Here is a 20,879-nt window from a genome sequence, read left to right as displayed (position 1 = left end):
GCAGAAACGTAGAAGAGAAACCTGTTGAACTTTACAGTTCTATTAGAATTTGTCTAAAGGTTTTCCCCTCCTAGGCACGGAGGGAACAAAGGAAACATTGAATTTTAACACATGAATATGTTAACTATTTTAAAAATAGGGTTTTAAAAATATAATCAGATCTCATGATGTAAAAAATGTGTAGTTTTTTGTTTGTTTTTTGAGACAGTCTCACTCTGTTACCCAGGCTGGAGTGCAATGGCGTGATCTTGGCTCACTGCAACCTCTGCCTCCCAGGTTCAAGGGATTCTCATGCCTCAGCCTCCCGAGTAGCTGGGATTACAGGCATGCACCACCACACTCAGCTAATTTTGATATTTTTAGTAGAAACGGGATTTCTTCATGTTGGCCAGGCTGGTCTTTAACTCCTGGGCTCAGGTGATTTGCCCCCACCAGCCTCCCAAAGTGCTGGGATTACAAGCATGAGCCACCATGCCTGGCCTATAGTTTTGTTTTTTAAAAAAACTGAGATACTGCCAGGTGAGGTGGCTCACGCCTGTAATCCCAGAACTTTGGGAGGCCGAGGCAGGTGGATCATGAGGTCAGGAGTTTGAGACCAGCCTGACCAACATGGAGAAACCTCATCTCTATTAAAAATACAAAAATTAGCTGGGCGTGGTGGTGTGTGCCTATAATCCCAGCTACTCTGGAGGCTGAGGCAGGAGAATCGCTGGAACCCAGGAGGCAGAGGTTACAGTGAGCTGATACCGTGCTATTGCACTCCAGCCTAGGCAACAAGGGTGAAACTCTGTCTCAAAAAAAAAAAAACCAACCGAGATACTAAGACTACGTGCTGTGTACACACACACACACACACACACACACACACATGCCTGTATACGCGCAGACTTTCTGACAATTCACACAAGAAACTGGCAAAACTGGACCCCTTGGGGAAGGGAATTGGGTGGAAATAGAGGTGAGAGACTTTACCCTTTTGTATCATTTGTGTTTTTATGAATTCAATTATTGAATATACTTTGTACAAGTATTTACTTAATAAAAGCAAATGAGTTTTAAAAATAGCAATCAGAAACCTAGGAATTAATAGAGGTTTTATGGAGAAAGAATCCCACAAGTTTGAAATATTTTACATACCAGCATGCTTTTCTTTAAGTTTTAACTTTTACCAAAATTAGCATTCAAAGAAAAAGTATATGTGTGTGCATGCACAGTAGAAGGAAACCAATTAAAACTTTGGTGTTTGTGGAAATAAGAGAATTAAAATATTTTGGCATTTGGCGAATGTGGGAAAAACTCCTCGGCTATCAAAATTCTCTAAATAAGTTTTCAAAAAATGCCTAAGGCAGTTTCACTTCTTACAATAGACACTCTGTTGAAACAGGTTCAGGTGGTGGCCAACCTCCACCCATAGGTTGCAGGGTTTTTGTGATTTCTTGTAGAACTAACTAATCCTGACATGACAGTTTGTACTGTGTTTTAAATCGGAATTGATCCCCTCGGTTCCAAACAAAATTTGGATGATGAAACCTATTATTCTTTTGCAGAGTGAGGGCCAATTTGGTTGAACCACGATTAGAAAATTTAGTTGTATTTCTGGAGATATTTTAACTTTCAGGATTTTTTTTTTTGAGACAGAGTCTCTGTTGCCTAGGCTGGAGTGCAGTGGTGTAATCTCAGCTCACTGCAACCTCTGTCACCTGGGTTCAAGCGATTCTCCTGCCTCAGCCTCCCGAGTAGCTGGGATTACAGGCGCCTGCCACCATGCTGGGCTAATTTTTTTTTTTTTTGATAATGTCAAGTCTAATCTGCCAAATATACAAGTTGAATTTGTGGAGCATGTTTTGCTCAGGTGCCACACAGTAAACAGAGGTTTCTTTTTTCTTTTCTTTTCTTTTTTTTTTTTTGAGACGGAGTTTTGCTCTGTTGTCCAGGCTGGAGAACAGAGGTTTCTTGAAATGATCAATAGGTCGGGTGAAAAATGGGCACTGGCCCTGGCCAGGTGGGTAGGAACCAGGTGGGGAAGGGCAGAGAGGTGAGGCCTTGGTCAGACAGGACTGACTGAGGCAAGCCATGACCCTCAAGGACCCAGGGGCACAGGCTCCCAGATGACAGCCCCTCTCTGAATGAGCTCCCAGGCAACACAGTCCAGGGCTGGGTGTAGCAAACCCGTCAGCAGCTGCCTTCTGGCACGACCACTCCATTACGTGCTATCTACCAGACAAATGAAAGCTCTTCTTACCCAATCTCCCAGGCACCCCCGAGCAGGGGCTCTGAATTCTAAAAACAGCAAAAACATTCAAATGGTTCCATATGAAATGCTGTCCTGCATCTTTCTGTCTCAAAGATAACAGCTGCCCCTCCCCCACCCCACCCCCACATCCCTCAAACAATTTCTGTGCCAAGATGAAGAGGAGGCCCCAGGCCATGGGGGGGCTCCTGGCTGTGAGGGGCTGCTGCTGCAGCGCCAGGGCACAGGGTGGGCGAGACACAGCAGAGGTCCTGGCAGTGCAGCCCAGGTCCCCAGCATCTCTTCCCATGGGTCGCGGTTACTTATTCAGGGAGAGTGACTGCATTCGTTTTCCTGACAATGTGGCATCGTCTTTTGCTTTCCTTTCCTCTTCCTTCTTCTGGGCAGTGTCCTGCTGTTTCCAGATGATGACCAGCCAGGCCAGGTTGGCCTTGGTTTGCTATCTCTTCCCAGCCAAGTGCATTTTCATGTAACGCTCTTTTGCCTTCTGCTTCTCAATCTCCTCTCGTTCTCTCCTCAAAAGCTCCTTTGGCCCGTCCAGATCCAGTTGTGTGACCTTTTTGGTTGTCTGTGCCACCCGGTTGGGATTCTCAATGTCAATGAGCCCTTCAACACCTTTGCGCCTTTGCTGGTAGTCATCTTCATCCTCACTCTCATCTGAGTCTAGAGATTTCTTCTCCTTTTTGGGGTCACCTGCAGCCCCGTCTCCACCTTCTTTTTGCTCCTCTTCTTCCCTGGCCTTCTGCTTCTCAGACTGCAGCTGCGTGTCTATCTCCTCAGGGCTTGTATATTGCCTCGCCCAGCCTTTGTGGCCTCCCTTTCTCCCTCCTTTAGGTATCATGGCTCTGGCGGTGGCAGCGGCGCCTCAAACTGACACCAGAACTGGAATTTTTGTATTTTTAGTAGAGACGGGGTTTCACCATCTTGGTCAGGCTGGTCTTGAACTCCTGACCTCGTGATCCACCCGCCTTGGCCTCCCAAAGTGTTGGGATTATAGGTGTGAGTCACCGCGCCCAGCCAGGATTTTAAAAAATTTTTTCAGACAGGGTCTCGCTCTGTTACCCTCACTGCAGCCTTGAACACCTGGGCTAAATGGATCCTCCCCACCCCACCTCCCAAGTAGCTGGGACTACAAGCATGTGCCACCACTAACCTGGCTAATTTTTAATTTTTTTTGTAGAGATGAGGTCCACCTGTGTTGCCCAGACTGATCTCAAACTCCTGGGCTCAAGCTATTCTCTGACCTCAGCCTCCCAAAGTGCTGAGATTATAGTTGTGAACCACTGCAGGCAGCTACTTTTGGAATTTATATATATGCATACCGAGACCAGCTTGGTCATGGAGACCCTAACCCAGTGGCATTAGAGGAATTAAAGACACACACACAAAAATATAGAGTGTGGAGTGGGATCAGGGAGCTGACAGCCTTCAGAGCTGAGAGCCCCGAACAGAGTTTGACCCACGTATTTATTGATGGCAAGCCAATGATAAGCATTCTTTCTATAGACTATAGATTAACTAAAAGTATTCCTTACAGGAAACAAAGGGATGGGCCAAAACAAAGGGATAGGCTCTGGCAGTTATCTGCAGCAGGAACATGTCCTTAAGGCACAGATTGCTGATGCTATTGTTTGTGGTTTAAGAACGCCTTTAAGCAGTTTTCTGCCCTGGGTGGGCTAGGTGTTCCTTCCCTCATTCTGGTAAACCCACAACCTTCAGTGTGGGCGTCATGGCCATCAAGAACATGTCACAGTGCTGCAGAGATTTTGTTTATGGCCAGTTTTGGGGGCCTGTTCCCAACATGTCTCCCTTTTTTGTTTTGCAAAGCAATAAAAGCAAAGGCAGCTGTGTCTTGGTGAGCTACTTCTCGCAGGAGCTGGGATCTGCATCTGCAGACTATACAAAGACAAACAACACAGATTAAAAGCACAATCGTCATTGAAATAACAGAGCCTCCAAAAGTGTCTTTATCTATTCTAATGGATTACTAGCTGCTAATCTGTCTGCCGCTCCTTCAGGCACTCCAGTTCCTGGCATTAAGATCAGGTGTGCCTGGGATGCTTTAAATATTTGTTCCTTTGCTTTTGCAATGTCCAAAGACAAGTTTGTAGAGTGTCCTTCTAGATGCTTTTTTATTCTTTCCCAAAATTTGATCTTATTAAGAGCCATTAATAGTTTCCACAAATCCTTATGTTTAGCTCCTACAACAGGCCATATCATTTGAGGTTGAGGTGCCACTATACCGCCATGGTTCCAGATAATAGGAACTCTTGCCATACTTCCTACCGTTTCTACCATCTGACCATTTTGTTCACACCAGCTGAACATAGTACAACTGTGGCACTCAGACTGAGAGGTGCAATTCAAGCTAAACATCCCTTTAGGGGACCAATCAATAGTGATTCCATAGGAATCATTGCGCAGCACCTCTGCCCATTCTGCAATGCAATCTTCCCAAACAAGTAAGTTCATTATTTCTGGCCAGGTTCAATTCTGTTTGTAAATAGGTTTTTGAGGGTTGTATACCTCAATTATAGGAGCAGATTTATTATGGTAAATACTGAGATCAGAAAGCATGTGTAACTGTGTCATAGAGTGATTACATCCAGGCGTTATTGCCAGCCAAGATTGATAAATATAGCCAATAACTATAATTGTTCTCTGTGTCAGCCCTTATTGAAGGAATACTCATGGCAGTGGTGATAACTGCTATCATAGCTATCATTAAATTATTCGTTGTGACTGGTTGTCCTGCTTTCCTCAGGTTTTCTTCTGCCATCTGTGACAGCTTCTTGATCTGTCCCCAGGTGAGTGGCTGTGTTCGATGGGTGTTGCTCATGACAGTTGGGGTCCTCCTCAGCATCAGTCTCAACATGGCTGCAACCGGGGGGTCCTTGGGATCCTCTCGGAATCTTTTCCTTGGCATCTAGCTCATGATAAAGTTTCAGGTGTCTTGATGGTATCCAAATCAGCTGTTGATTTGGTCCTGGAGAAACACAAGCATAACCTGCACCCCAAGTTATTATTTTACCTATTTCCCAACTTTTTGTTATCAGATCTCTCCACCAAACCAGTTGTTCTGCTTCTGTCTTTGCAGCTGGTTTCTGTAGATGTTGTTCAGCAGCTGATAGCATCTGGCCTTTAGGCAGGCTCAAAAAATTTAAAGTCAATAATGCTAGATTCAGTTGCATATGGGGTGTTCCATAATCCCTATTTCCCCCTTTCTGCTTTTGCAATTGTCATTTTAGGGAGAGATTCATTTGTCCTACAAAGGCTTGTCCTTGAGAATTATATGGGATGCCAGTAATGTGTTTAATATTCCATACTGAGAAAAATGTAGCTAGAGCTTGGCTAGTATAACCTGGGGCATTATCTGTTTTAATAGAAGCTGGAATGCCCATCCCCACAAAACACTGCAAAAGATGACATTTAACACAGGCAGAAGACTCTCCTGACTGGCATGTAGCCCAGACAAAGTGAGAAAAGGTATCCACACATACATGTACATAAGCTAGTCTCCCAAACGAGGGAACATGTGTGATATCCATTTGCCAAAGAGAATTAGGTTCCAATACTCAAGGATTAACTCCTCCTGTAAAAGATGAGGAATGCACCATTTGGCAAGTTGGGCTTCACTGGATAAGAGCTTTAGCTTCTTTCCAGGCAATGCTGTATCTGCATTTGAGACCAGAGGCATTAACATGGGTTAAATTGTGAAAGTGTCTAGCATTAGATATTGCAGTAGCAACTAGATGATCAGCCATTTGATTCCCTGCAGTCAAAGGTCCTGGAAGAGGTGTATGAGCCCTAATGTGAGTGATGTAAAAAGGGTGCATTCTACTCCTAATTGCTATTTGCAATTGGGTAAATAAAGTCATCAGTTATTCATCTGTATGAAATCGTAACTGAGCATTTTCAATTAACTGTGTGGAATGAACCACGTATGAAGAATCAGAAATCACATTAGTAGGCATATCAAAAGCAGTCAATACCTCAATTACAGCTACAAGCTCTGCTTTTTGAGCTGAAGTATAGGGTGTCTGAAAAACTTTACCTTTTGAGCCAGAATAAGAAGCCTTACCATTACCAGACCCATCTGTAAAAACATTTTCAGCACCTTCAATTGGTTTAAGTTTAGTTATTTTAGGGAGAATCCAATTAGTTAATTTCAAAAATTGAAATAATTTTGTTTTAGGGAAATGATTGAGAATACCCACAAAGTCAGCTAAATGGGTTTGCCAAGTAAGACTATTTATAAAAGCTTGCTGTATTTGTGCCCTTGTGAGAGGGACAATAATTTTTCTGGATCATATCCATGTAATTTAACAATCTGAGTTCTCCCATTTCCTATCATAGTAGTGATTTGATCCAAATAAGGAGTTAGAGTTCGTGAATTAGTATGTGGAAGAAAAAGCTACTCTACAAGATCTTCCTCTTGAACAATAACACAAGTAGGCGAATGCTGAGTTGGAAAAATTAGCAAATCTAGAGTCTTCTCTGGATCTATTCCATTTATTTGAGCTTTATCGACTTGCTTTTTGATTAGCTGCAGCTCTGCCTCAGCTTCTCTTGTTAATTGCCGAGGGCTAGTGAAACTAGGATTTCCTCTAAGGATAGAAAATAGATTACTCATGGCATAGGTAGGAATGCCTAGAGCAGATTGTATCCAATTAATGTCCCCTAGTAATTTTTGAAAGTCATTTAATGTTTTCAATTGATCCCTACATATGGTTACTTTCTGTGGCACAATGGTAGTGTCATTTACTAAGGTCCTCAAGTAGGGGTAAGTAGTTGTAGTGTGAATTTTGTCAGGAGCTATAATTAAACCAGTGCAAGAAATTGAATTTTTCAAGTGATCATAACAGTGGAGTAATATTTCTCGAGTGGGGGCAGAACATATTATATCGTCCATATAATGAATAATGTAACACTGTGAAAATTTTTTACCAGTAGGTTCAATTGCTTGCCCTACATAAGTCTGGCAAATTGTTGGACTATTTAACATGCCTTGTGGCAACACTTTCCAATGAAAACGCTTAGCAGGCTGTAGGTTGTTTACTGCAGGAATTGTAAATGCAAACCGTTCACAGTCTTGCTCAGCTAAGGGGATAGTAAAGAAACAGTCTTAAATCTATGACTATTAAAGGCCAATTTTTTGGAATCATAGCAGGAGAAGGCAGTCCTGGCTGCAATGTCCCATTGGTTGTATAACTGAATTAATGGCTCATACGTCAGTTAACATTCTCCATTTACCTGATTTTTTATTAATTACAAAAATTGGAGAATTCCAAGGGGAAAATATTGGAGCTATGTATCCTTTTTCTAATTGTTCATTAACTAAGTCCTCTAAAGCCTCCAGTTTCTCTTTACTTAGCAGTCATTGTTCTATCCAAATTGGCTTATCTGTTATCCAATTGGCTTATCTGTTAACCATTTAAAAGGTGTAGGTTCTAGAGGCTTAACAATGGCTGCCATCAAAAATGATATCCTCAACCTTGGTGGGAATTTTGTCTTTCCACTTGAAGTGGTTCCTTCAAACTTTGCAAATTTTTTCCTAGTCCCATACCATGGACATACCCCATTCATGCATCATATGTTGACTTTGAGGGCTATATAATTGCTCTGGAATTAAAACTTGTGCTCCCCATTGTTGTAATAAATCTCTCCCCCATAAATTTATAGGCACAGAAGTTACAATTGGTTGAATAGTCCCAGGTTGTCCATCAGGCCCTTCACAATGCAAAATATAACTACTTTGGTATACATCAGGGCCTTTACCAACTCCAACTATGTTAAATTGAGCGGGTTGAATTGGCCACGTGGATGGCCAGTGCTGTAGAGAAATGATTGAAATGTCCGCTCCTGTATCTACCAAACTTTTAAATTTCTTTCCCTGAATAGTTATTTCATAGGTAGGATGTTTATCAGTAATTTGATTCACCCAGTAAGCTGCTTTGCCTTATTTATTTATGCTTCCAAATCCTTCTGTTCGTTTAACTTCACTTTTCCCCATTTCCACATACGGCACAATCAGGAGCTCTCCTGGCTCTGCTTTCCAGGGAACAGAAGTAGATATAACAATTTGAATTTCCCCATTGTAATCTGAATCAATGATGAATTGATTTGTTATCTGAATCAATGATGAATTGATGAATTTCCCCATTGTAATCTGAATGTATTTGCACTCCTTTTAAATTTAAACTAGATCTACCTAGAAGCAATCGTATCATCCCTGCTGGCAAGGGTCCACAGACCCCCGTTGGAACTTTTTGTGGGGGTTCTCCACGTAGAAGGCTCACAGCTTTTGTGCAGCAAAAATCTACTGCGGCACTACCGGCTGTGGTGGGGGACAGGCATTGTACACAGGTGGGGGAATGGCCTGAGCTGGAAATGCCCCGGTTTGGAATGGGGCCCAGGACAGGCCCCTCATGGCATTTCCCGAAATCGAGTTCCCATCTTTATCAAACTTAGAGTGACACTGATTAGCCCAATGTTTTCCTTTTTTACACTTCGGGCATAGACCTGGTTCATACTGATTGATAGCTTGTTTAAATTCTTTGAGTAATTTAAAAGGAAAAGGCACAAATGCAGCTATAATATTTCCCTGTTGATCTGGGGGATGTATTCTAACAGGGAACTGCCAAGCCTCTAAATCACCCTCTCTTCTAGCTTACTGGATTCCTGCCTGAGTAGGACTGAAAGCGGTCACTTGAGGTGCTGCTCGAACAGTCACTGGGGCAACTACTTTTTGCCCAGTGTCCTCCAGAAAAGAAAGATCTGGAGGGTCAGGCCACTCTTTTTCTCCAAAATAATGAGAGGATGCAGAAGGGTAGGGATGAACCTCTTCCTCTTTTGCTGCTTTAGCTTTAGCTGGCAAACAAACCTGCTCTGTCACCTCTTCTGCTACTTCGTTATACTTTCCTTCCTCCTCATCATTAGTGTGAAAAGGTTCCAAGGTGGAATGAATCAGAGCCCACACTTGTCCCATTGTTACCCTGATGCTTCTGAGCTCCCTTTCTCACTCACCAGAGGGATTGCTTAAGAGTACTCAGGTGTCCTCCAGCTTAGTTCCTTGTTCTCCAACTGTCGCTCTGGCAACCCTTCGACCCAGGTTTGAGCCCCACGTATGGGCACCATTTGCTGAGACTCGGTCGTGGAGACCCTAACCCTGTGGTGCTAGAGGAATTAAAGACACACACACAGAAATATAGAGTGTGGAGTGCGATCAGGGGGCTGACAGCCTTCAGAGCTGAGAGCCCCAAACAGAGTTTGACTCACATATTTATTGATGGCAAGCCAGTGATAAGCATTCTTTCTATAGATTAACTAAAAGTATTCCTTACGGGGAAACAAAGGGATAGGCCGAAACAAAGGGATGGGCTCTGGCTAGTTATCTGCAGCAGGAGAATGTCCTTAAGGCACAGATTGCTCATGCTATTGTTTGTGGTTTAAGAATGCCTTTAAGCGGTTTTCTGCCCTGTGTAGGCCAGGTGTTCCTTGCCCGCATTCCGGTAAACCCACAACCTTCAGTGTGGGCATCATGGCCATCATGAACATGTCACAGTGCTGCAGAGATTTTGTTTATGGCCAGTTTTGGGACCAGTTTATGGCCAGATTTGGGGGCCTGTTCCCAACATATGTGTCTGTGTATATATATATATATATATATTTTGTTTGTTTGTTTGTTTGTTTGTTTGTTTTGAGATGGAGTTTTGCTCCTGTTGCCCAGGCTGGAGTGCAGTGGTGCAATCTCAGCTCACTGGAACATCTGCCTCCTGGGTTCAAGCCATTGTCCTGCCTCAGCCTCCCAAGTAACTGAAATTATAGACACCCACCACCATGCCTGGCTAATTTTTGTATTTTTAGTAGAGATGGAGTTTCATCATGTTGGCCAGGCTGATCTCAAACTCCTGACCTCAGACTCCCAAAGTGTAGGGATTACACGCGTGAGCCACCATGCCTTGCCCAGAATTTTTAAAAACCACATTATTGAGGTATAACTGACACACAACAAATTACACATATGAAAAAGTGTACTACTTAATAAATTTGCATGTGTAAAGCTGTCACCACAATCAAGATAATAAACATATCCATCACCTCCCAAAGTTTTCTCCTGTATTTTTTTTTTCTTCTTTTTTTTTTTTAAATAGAGATGGATTCTTGCTCTGTTGCCCCAGCTGGTCTCTAACTCCTGGCCGCAAGTGTTCCTCCTGGCCTCCCAAAGTGTAGGAATTTACAGGTGTGAGCTGCTAAGTCCAGTGGCATACAGGAATCCATGTGATAAAATTGTATAGAACGAAAATACTCAAGAATATAAGATCAAGGCCGGGCGTGGTGGCTCATGCCTGTAATCCCAGCACTTTGGGAGGCCAAGGCGGGCAGATCACCTGAGGTCGGGAGTTCGAGACCAGACTGACCAACACGGAGAAACCCCGTCTCCACTAAAAATACAAAATTAGCCAGGTGTGGTGACACATGCCTGTAATCCCAGCTACTAGGGAGGCTGAGGCAGGAGAATCGCTTAAACATGGGAGGTGGAGGTTGCAGTGAGCTGAGATCACGCCACTGCACTCCAACCTGGGGGACACAGCAAGACTCCGTCTCAAAAAAAAAAAAAAAAAATACTTGCCTCAGGAAACACAGCTAATAATTATCAGAACCATGAATTGATCCAAGCCTGTCTCAATAGTTGAAGTTTTTTTTTTTGTTTTTTGTTTGAGACAGAGCCTCGGTTTGTCGCCCAGGCTAGAGTTCAGTGGCATGATCTCGGCTCACTGCAACCTCCGCCTCCCAGATTCAAGCAGTTCTCCTGCCTCAGCTTCCCGAATAGCTGGGATTACAGACGTGCGCCACCACGTCCAGCTAATTTTTGTATTTTTAATAGAGACGGAGTTTCGCCATGTTGGCAAAGCTGGTCTCCAGCTCCTGGCCTCAAATGATCTGCCCATCTCCGCCTCCCAAAGTTGTGGGGATTACAGGTGTGAGCCACCGTGCCTGGCTGCTGAGCTCTTATCTGTGTTAAAATGCTATAATTCCTGTCCTGTGATTTTTTTTTCTTTCTTTCTTTTTTTTAATTATACTTCAAGTTTTAGGGTACATGTGCACAACGTGCAGGTTTGTTACATATGTATACATATGCCATGTTGGTGTGCTGCACCCGTTAACTTGTCATTTACATTAGGTATATCTCCTAATGCTATCCTTCCCCCCCCCCCATCTCACCCCAGGACAGGCCCTGGTGTGTGATATTCCCCATCCTGTGTCCAAGTGTTCTCATTGTTCAGTTCCCTCCTATGAGTGAGAACATGTGGTGTTTGGTTTTCTGTCCTTGCAATAGTTTCCTCAGAATGATGGTTTATAGCTTCATCCATGTCCCTACAAAGGACATGAACTCATCATTTTTTATGGCTGCATAGTATTCCATGGTGTATATGTGCCACATTTTCTTTTCTTTTCTTTTTTTTTTTTTTTTTGAGACAGAGTCTCTCTCTGTCATCTAGGCTGGAGTGCAGTGGCGCGATCCCGGCTCACTGCAAGCTCTGCCTCCCGGGTTCATGCCATTCTCCTGCCTCAGCCTCCCAAGCAGCTGGGACTACAAGCACCTGCCACCATGCCCAGCTAATTTTTTGTATTTTTAGCAGAGACGGGGTTTCACCATGTAAGCCAGGATAGTCTCGATCTCCCGACCTCGTGATCCGCCTGCCTCGTCCTCCCAAAGTCCTGGGATTATAGGTGTGAGTCACGGCGCCTGGCTGTGCCACATTTTCTTAATCCAATCTATCATTGATGGATATTTGGGTTGGTTCCAAGTCTTTGCTATTGTGAATAGTGCCACAATAAACATACGTGTGCATGTGTCTTTATAGCAGCATGCTTTATAATCCTTTGGGTATATACCCAGTAATGGGATGGCTGGGTCAAATGGTATTTCTAGTTCTAGATCTTTGAGGAATTGCCACACTGTCTTCCACAATGGTTGAACTAGTTTACAGTCCCATCAACAGTGTAAAAGCATTCCTGTCTCTCCACATCCTCTCCAGCACCTATTGTTTCCTGACATTTTAATGATTGCCATTCTAACTGGTGTGAGATGGTATCTCATTGTGGTTTTCATTTGCATTTCTCTGATAGCCAGTGATGATGAGCATTTTTTCATGTGTCTGTTGGCTGCATAAATGTCTTCTTTTGAGAAGTGTCTGTTCATATCCTTTGTCCACTTGTTGATGGGGTTGTTTGATTTTTTCTTGTAAATTTGTTTGAGTTCTTTGTAGATTCTGGATATTAGCCCTTTGTCAGATGGGTAGATTGTAAAAATTTTCTCCCATTCTGTAGGTTGCCCGTTCACTCTGATGGTAGTTTCTTTTGCTGTGCAGAAGCTCTTTAGTTTAATTAGATCCCATTTGTCAATTTTGGTTTTTGTTGCCATTGCTTTTGGTGTTTTAGTCATGAAGTCCTTGCCCATGCCTATGTCTTGAATAGTATTGCCTAGGTTTTCTTCTAGGGTTTTTATGGTTTTGGTCTAACATTTAAGTCTTTAATCTGTCTTGAATTAATTTTTGTGTAAGGTGTAAGGAAGGGATCCAGTTTCAGCTCTCTACATATGGCTAGCCAGTTTTCCCAGCACCATTTATTAAATAGGGAATCCTTTCTCCATTTCTTGTTTTTGTCAGGTTTGTCAAAGATCAGATGGTTGTAGATGTGTGGTATTATTTCTGAGGGCTCTGTTGTGTTCCATTGGTCTATATCTCTGTTTTGGTACCAGTACCATGCTGTTTTGGTTACCGTAGCCTTGTAGTATAGTTTGAAGTCATGTAGCGTGATGCCTCCAGCTTTGTTCTTTTGGCTCAGGACTCTCTTGGCAATGCGGGCTCTTTTTTTCTTCCATATGAACTTTAAAGTAGTTTTTTCCAATTCCATGAAGAAAGTCATTGGTAGCTTGATGGGGATGGCATTGAATCTATAAAGTACCTTGGGCAGTATGGCCACTTTCACGATATTGATTCTTCCTATCCATGAGCATGGAATGTTCTTCCATTTGTTTGTGTCCTCTTTTATTTCATTGAGCAGTGGTTTGTAGTTCTCCTTGAAGAGGTCCTTCACATCCCTTGTAAGTTGGATTCCTAGGTATTTTATTCTCTTTGAAGCAATTGTGAATGGGAGTTCACTCATGATTTGGCTGTTTGTCTGTTATTGGTGTATAGGAATGCTTGTGATTTTTGCACACTGATTTTGTATCCTGAGACTTTGCTGAAGCTTGCTTATCTGCTTAAGGAGATTTTGGGATGAGATGATGGGGTTTTCTAAATATACAATCATGTCATCTGCAAACAGGGACAATTTGACTTCCTCTTTTCCTAACTGAATATCCTTTATTTCTTTCTCCTGCCTGATTGCCCTGGTCAGAAATTCCAACACTATGTTGAATAGGAGTGGTGAGAGAGGGCGTCCCTGTCTTGTGCCAGTTTTCAAAGGGAATGCTTCCAGTTTTTGCCCATTCAGTATGATATTGGCTGTGGGTTTGTCATAAATAGCTCTTATGATTTTGAGATAGGTCCCATCAATACCTAGTTTATTGAGAGTTTTTAGCATGAAGGGCTGTTGAATTTTGTCAAAGGCCTTTTCTGCATTTATTGAGATAATCATGTGGTTTTTGTCTTTGGTTCTGTTTATATGATGGATTATGTTTATTGATTTGCATATGTTGAACTAGCCTTGCATCCTAGGGATGAAGCCAACTTGATTATGGTGGATAAGCTTTTTGATGTGCTGCTGGATTTGGTTTGCCAGTATTTTATTGAGGATTTTTGCATCGATGTTCATCAGACATATTGGTCAAAAATTCTCTTTTTCTGTCGTATCTCTGCCAGGCTTTGGTATCAGGATGATGTTGGCCTCATAAAATGAATTAGGGAGGATTCCCTCTTCTTCTATTGATTGGAAGAGTTTCAGAAGGAATGGTACCAGCTCCTCTTTGTATCTCTGGTAGAATTTGGCTGTGAATCCATCTGGTCCTGGACTTTTTTTGGTTGGTAGGCTATTAATTATTGCCTCAATTTCAGAACCTGCTATTCGTCTATTCAGGGATTTAACTTCTTCCTGGTTTAGTCTTGGGAGGGTGTATGTGTCCAGGAATTTATCCATTTCTTCTAGATTTTCTAGTTTATTTGTGTAGAGGTGTTTTTAGTATTCTCTGATGGTAGTTTGTATTTCTGTGGGATCGGTGGTGATATCTCCTTTATCATTTTTTATTGCGTCTATTTGATTCTTCTCTCCTTTCTTCTTTGTTAGTCTTGCTAGCAGTCTATCAATTTTGTTGATGTTTTCAAAAAACCAGCTCCTGGATTCATTTATTTTTTTAAGGGTTTTTTGTGTCTCTATCTCCTTCAGTTCTGCTCTGATCTTAGTTATTTCTTGCCTTCTGCTAGTTTTTGAGTGTGTTTGCTCTTGCTTCTCTAGTTCTTTTAGTTGTGATGTTAGGGTGTCAATTTTAGATCTTTCCCGCTTTCTCTTGTGGGTATTTAGTGTTATAAATTTCCCTCTACACACTGCTTTAAATGTGTCCCAGAGATTCTAGTATGTTGTGACTTTGTTCTCATTGGTTTCAAAGAACATCTTTATTTCTGCCTTCATTTCATTATTTACCCAGTAGTCATTCAGGAGCAGGTTGTTCAATTTCCATGTAGTTGAGCGATTTTGAGTGAGTTTCTTAATCCTGAGTTCTAGTTTAATTGCACTGTGGTCTGAGAGATAGTTTGTTATAATTTCTGTTCTTTTACATTTGCTGAGGAGTGCTTTACTTCCAACTATGTGGTCAATTTTGAAATAAGTGTGATGTGGTGCTGAGAAGAATGTATATTCTGTTGATTTGGGGTGGAGAGTTCTGTAGATGTCTATTAGGTCTGCTTGGTGCAGAGCTGAGTTCAATTCCTGGATATCCTTGTTAACTTTCTGTCTCATTGAACTGTCTAATGTTGACAGTGGGGTGTTAAAGTCTCCCATTATTATTGTGTGGGAGTCTAAGTCTCTTTGTAGGTTTCTAAGGAATTGCTTTATGAATCTGGGTGCTCCTGTAATGGGTGCATATATATTTAGGGTAGTTAGCTCTTCTTGTTGAATTGATCCCTTTACCATTATTAATGGCCTTCTTTGTCTCTTTTGATCTTTGTTGGCTTAAAGTCTGTTTTGTCAGAGACTAGGATTGCAATCCCTGCTTTTTTTTTGTTTTCCATTTGCTTGGTAGATCTTCCTCCATCCCTTTATTTTGAGCCTATGTGTGTCTCTGCACGTGAGATGGGTTTCCTGAATACAGCACACTGATGGGTCTTGACTCTTTATCCAATTTGCCAGTCTGTGTCTTTTAATTGAAACATTTAGCCCATTTACATTTAGGGTTAATATTGTTATGTGTAAATTTGATCCTGTCATTATGATGTTAGCTGGTTATTTTGCTCATTAGTTGATGCAGTTTCTTCCTAGCATCAACGGTCTTTACAATTTGGCATGTTTTTGCAGTGGCTGGTACCAGTTGTTCCTTTCCATGTTTAGTGCTTCCTTCAGGAGCTCTTGTAGGGCAGGCCTGGTGGTGACAAAATCTCTCAGCATTTGTTTGTCTGTAAAGGATTTTATTTCTTCTTCACTTATGAAGCTTAGTTTTGCTGGATATGAAATTCTGGGTTGAAAATTCTTTTCTTTAAGAATGTTGAATATTGGCCCCCACTCTCTTCTGGCTTGTAGAGTTTCTGCCAAGAGATCCACTGTTAGTCTGATGGGCTTCCCTTTGTGGGTAACCCGACCTGTCTCTCTGGCTGCCCTTAACATTTTTTCCTTCATTTCAACTTTGGTGAATCTGACAATTATGTGTCTTGGAGTTGCTCTTCTTGAGGAGTATCTTTGTGGCATTCTCTGTATTTCCTGAATTTGAATGTTGGCCTGCCTCGCTAGGTTGGGGAAGTTCTCCTGTATAATATCCTGAAGAGTGTTTTCCGACTTGGTTCCATTCTCCCCATCACTTTCAGGTACACCAATCAGATGTAGATTTGGTCTTTTCATATACTCCCATGTTTCTTGGAGGCTTTGTTCGTTTCTTTTTACTCTTTTTTCTCTTAACTTCTCTTCTCGCTTCATTTCATTCATTTGATCTTCAGTCACTGATACCTTTTCTTCCACTTGATCAAATCAGCTACTGCAGCTTGTGCATGCATCACGTAGTTCTCGTGCCTTGGTTTTCAGCTCCATCAGGTCATTTAAGGACTTTCCTACACTGTTTATTCTAGTTAGCTATTCGTCTTTTTTCAAGGTTTTTATCTTCTTTGCGATGTGTTCGAACATCCTCCTTTAGCTCGGAGAAGTTGTTATTACCGATCGTCTGAAGCCTTCTCTCAGCTCGTCAAAGTCATTCTCCATCCAGCTTTGTTCCATTGCTGGTGAGGAGCTGTGTTCCTTTGGAGGAGAAGAGGTGCTCTGATTTTTAGAATTTTCAGCTTTTCTGCTCTGGTTTCTCCCCATCTTTAGGGTTTTATCTACCTTTGGTCTTTGATGATGGTGACGTACAGATGGGGTTTTGGTGTAGATGTCCTGTTTGTTAGTTTTCCTTCTAACAGTCAGGACCCTCAGCTGCAAGTCTGTTGGAGTTTGCTGGAGGTCCACTCCAGACCCTGTTTGCCTGGGTATCACCAGCGGAGGCTGCAGAACAGCAAATATTGCAGAACAGCAGATGTTGCTGCCTGATCCTTCCTCTGGAAGCTTCGTCTCAGAGGGGCACCCAGCTGTATGAGGTGTCAGTTGGCCCCTACTGTGAGATGTCTCCCAGTTAGGCTACTCGGGGTCAGGGACCCACTTGAGGAGGCAGTCTGTCCATTCTCAGATCTCAAACTCCGTGCTGGGAGAACCACTACTCTCTTCAAAGCTGTCAGAAAGGGATGTTTAAGTCTGCAGAAGTTTCTGCTGCCTTTTGTTCAGATATGCTCTGTCCCCAGAGGTGGAGTCTACAGAGGCAGGCAGGCCTCCTTGAGCTGCAGTGGGCTCCACCCAGTCCAAGCTTCCTGGCTGCTTTGTTTACCTATTCAAGCCTCAGCAATGGCAGACGCTGCTCCCCCAGCCTCGCTGTCGCCTTGCAGTTCAATCTCAGACTGCTGTGCTAGCAGTGAGCACAGCTCCGTGGGAGTGAGATCCTCCAAGGCATGCGCGGGATATAATCTCCTGGTGTGCCGTTTGCTAAGACCATTGGAAAAGCGCAGTATTAGGGTGGGAGTGTCCTGATTTTCCAGGTACTGTCTGTCATGGCTTCCCTTTGCTAGGAAAGGGAATTCCCTGACTCCTTGTGCTTTCCGGGTGAGATGATGCCCCACCCTGCTCCATGGGCTGCACCCACTGTCTGACAAGCTCCAGTGAGATGAACCTGGTACCTCAGTTGGAAATCCAGAAATCACCCGTTTTCTGCGTCGCTTACACTAGGAGCTGCAGACTGGAGCTGTTCCTATTCAGCCATCTTGGAACCTCCCCTCTGTTCTGTGTTTTTGGAGTCTTACAAATAATTCTGAGGAGGAGGGAGGGATGAATAGAAGGAACACAGTGGATTTTCTGTGCAGTAAAAATACTCTGCATGATAATATAATGGTGAATACATGATATTATACATTTGTCTAAACCCATCAAATGTGCAACAGTAAGAGCGAACTCTAATGTCAACTACAGACCCTTGGTAATGGAATGTGGGCTTATCAATTGTAACAAACATGCCACTCTGGTGGGGGATGTTGATAATGAAGGAGGTTATGCATGTGTGGGGAAGACAATATATAGGAAATCTCTGTACCTTCTGCTCAGTTTTGCTGTAAACCTATAATGGCTCTCAGGAAAGAAAAATTAAAGATAATGGGGAAAAAAGACTGCATGAAAAATACAAAGATGTTGGAGAGATCTACAGTAATTTAAAGCTTGACCTATTCCTTAGATGCCTTTTATGACCTATCTTTGGAATCATACTCTCTTATTTCTGCAACAACCTACTGGCCACATAAGTCAGCCCTATCAGTGTGGGAAGAGACTACAGAAGGTTGTGAACACAGCACAGTATGTGGTCATTACTAGGGCTATCTTGGACCTCAATGCTTGGGAAATAGAAACAAAGCAGATATAAATCCCTGTCCTCAGAAAGCTTACATTCTAGTAGAGGGAGCTGGACAATAAAAGTAAGCATGATGAATACTTAGTATCTAAAACACACTAATAGAGATGAGGGGGATTAGGACTGTTTGGGGGTCAGTTTGCAATATAAAATATGATGGTCAGAGTATGGTACGTCTCAGTAAGACTTTGAGCAAAGACAGACTGGTGAGGGAGTGAGCTATGTAGATGTCTAAAGGAAGAGCATTCCAGAATACAGCTAGCACAGAAATCCTAACACAGAATCATGTGTGGTGTGCTCTAGGAAGAGCAAGAAGCCAGAGTTCCTGGAGAGGACTGAGCAAGGAGGAAGCAGGTCAGGGACACGAGGAGACAAGGCAGCAGAAGGTGGGGAGGATGTTTTGAGGCAGGAAAAGCATAGTGAAACCTTCAGACAACACTACAAAGTTACAAATAATTAAGGAATACCATTAAGATAACTCACAAGTATACTTTGAAAAAATGTGAAGTCCAGGTGAAGTGTGCACCAATATTTTTAAAAAAGAAAAAATGTGAAGTAATTTAATTTTAACACCACACTTTTACAGCTGGGACTTTATCTTCAAAAATTGCCTCTACTATGTAAAAACAGAAGTCTAGGCCAGGCGTGGCGGCTAGCTCCTGTAATCCCAGAGCTTTGGGAGGCCAAAGCAAGAGGATTGCTGGGGTCCAGGAGTTGGACACCTAGGCAACACAGAGGCCTCACCTCTAAAAACAAAGAAATTTTAAAGTCTCTAGTCCACTGAATTACTCTCTTTTGAATGGAAAGGATGCTTCCTTTTGTTTACTGACAACTCTTTATAATTTCTTATATTATGTCCACATAATAAACAGCACATCACAAATATGTACTCCCATTTCACAATACAGTATTTGTGAAAGAATTCACAATGTTAACATAGGGCATTTTGGTAAGCGGGAATTTACCAAATTTCTTTCCAGAGCATAGAACAGTTAGTTATTAGATTAGGGATTTATCAACCTAAGTGCCTACTGCAAGAAAGGTCAAATTGTGAATCAACTGCTTCAATTAGTTTCTATGTCCTTGAGGAGTCTTGCCCTAATATAGTTAACAGTAATGATTTCAAATAGGATGATCTACATTTCAGCCCTAAGAAACTAAAACTTTGTTCTACTGTGAATTGTACTTTATTTCACATGCATTTTAACGTATTTTATGTCTAATACATACTTCTAAAAATTACACAGTATTATTCTGCCTTAGCAGAGAGTTCACCTCCTAAGGAGGCAGTACTGGCAGTCAATTCTTTTGAACAACTTTGAATAAGTGAGCTGTGTTGTGGGGGAAGCCTCTGGCCCCAGATGCCATTTGGATTCCTGTTTCATCAGGGTGACTTGGCCTGCAGCTGATTGTGTGACCCGTATCGTCATGTCTCCCCTTCTCCCATGTACCGGCTTCTACACTCTACCACCAATTGTGGTCTGTTGACTGGTAGCAGTCCCAAACTATATCAGTTTGTTTGTTTTGAGGTGGAGTCTCACTCTGTCACCCATGCTGGAGTGCAGTGGTGCGATCGCGGCTCACTGCAACCTCCGTCTCCCAGGTTCAGGCGATTCTCCTGTCTCAGCCTCCTGAGTAGCTGGGATTACAGGTGCACACCACCAAGCTTGGGTGTTTTTTTTTGTACTTTTAGTAGAGATGGAGTTTCACCATGTTGGTCAGGCTGGTCTCCAACTCCTGACCTCAAGTGATCCGCCTGTCTCTGCCTCCCAAAGTGTTGGGATTACAGGCATGAGCCACCACGCACAGACTATATCAGTTTGCAGTGAGATAAACACAGGAATTAAAATACGAGGAGTATCTCTTACATCTAAAATGCTAAAGGTGGCCGGGCACGGTGGCTCACATTTGATAACCCAGCACTTTGGGAGTCTGAGGCAGGCAGATCACTTGAGGCCAGGAGCTCGAGACCAGCCAGGCCAATATGGTGAAACCCCGTCTCTACTAAAATTACAAAAATTAACCAGGCATGGTGGCAGGGGCCTGTAATCCCAGCTATTCGGGAGGCTGAGGCAGGAGAATCACTTGAACCCAGGAGACGGAGGCTGCAGTGAGCCAAGATCGCACTACTGCATTCCAGCCTGAGTGACAGAGCAACAGTCTGTCTTTAAATAAACAAATAAAATAAAATGCTAAAGGTGAGGCTGAAGTCAACAGAACCAAACATGCTACCAAAGATGAGGAATCCTTAAACGGTAAATAAAATAGGAGATGAAATCATCGAATTCCGAAGCTTTAAGGAGATTAAAAGATTTAGCTGAGAGATAACAGTGACTGAAACAACAAACTCTAGCCTGCCAGAGTTTGAATCTGGGCTCTATCATTTCTAGTTTCTCTAACCTTGGACAGTTACTTTTATTTTTTAAGACGGAGTCTCCCTCTGTTGCCCAGGCTGGAGTGCCCTGGCATGATCTCGGCTAACGGCAACCTCTGGCTCCC

General features: G+C 42.7%; 1 protein-coding gene across 1 annotated transcript; it reads right to left on the bottom strand.

Moving 5' to 3' along the window:
- Nucleotides 1–437: 437 nt before the first annotated feature.
- On the bottom strand, nucleotides 438–3,154 carry LOC129398034 (28 kDa heat- and acid-stable phosphoprotein-like). Its single transcript, XM_055114061.2, has one exon. It carries the CDS (start codon nucleotides 3,090–3,092, stop codon nucleotides 2,691–2,693), a length of 402 nt encoding a protein of 133 aa, XP_054970036.1. The 5' UTR covers nucleotides 3,093–3,154; the 3' UTR covers nucleotides 438–2,690.
- Nucleotides 3,155–20,879: the final 17,725 nt, after the last annotated feature.

Source organism: Pan paniscus, chromosome 5 (assembly GCF_029289425.2).
Source record: "Pan paniscus chromosome 5, NHGRI_mPanPan1-v2.0_pri, whole genome shotgun sequence".
Classification (NCBI taxonomy): Eukaryota; Metazoa; Chordata; class Mammalia; order Primates; family Hominidae; genus Pan; species Pan paniscus.
This window is presented reverse-complemented; position numbering and strand designations above follow the sequence as displayed.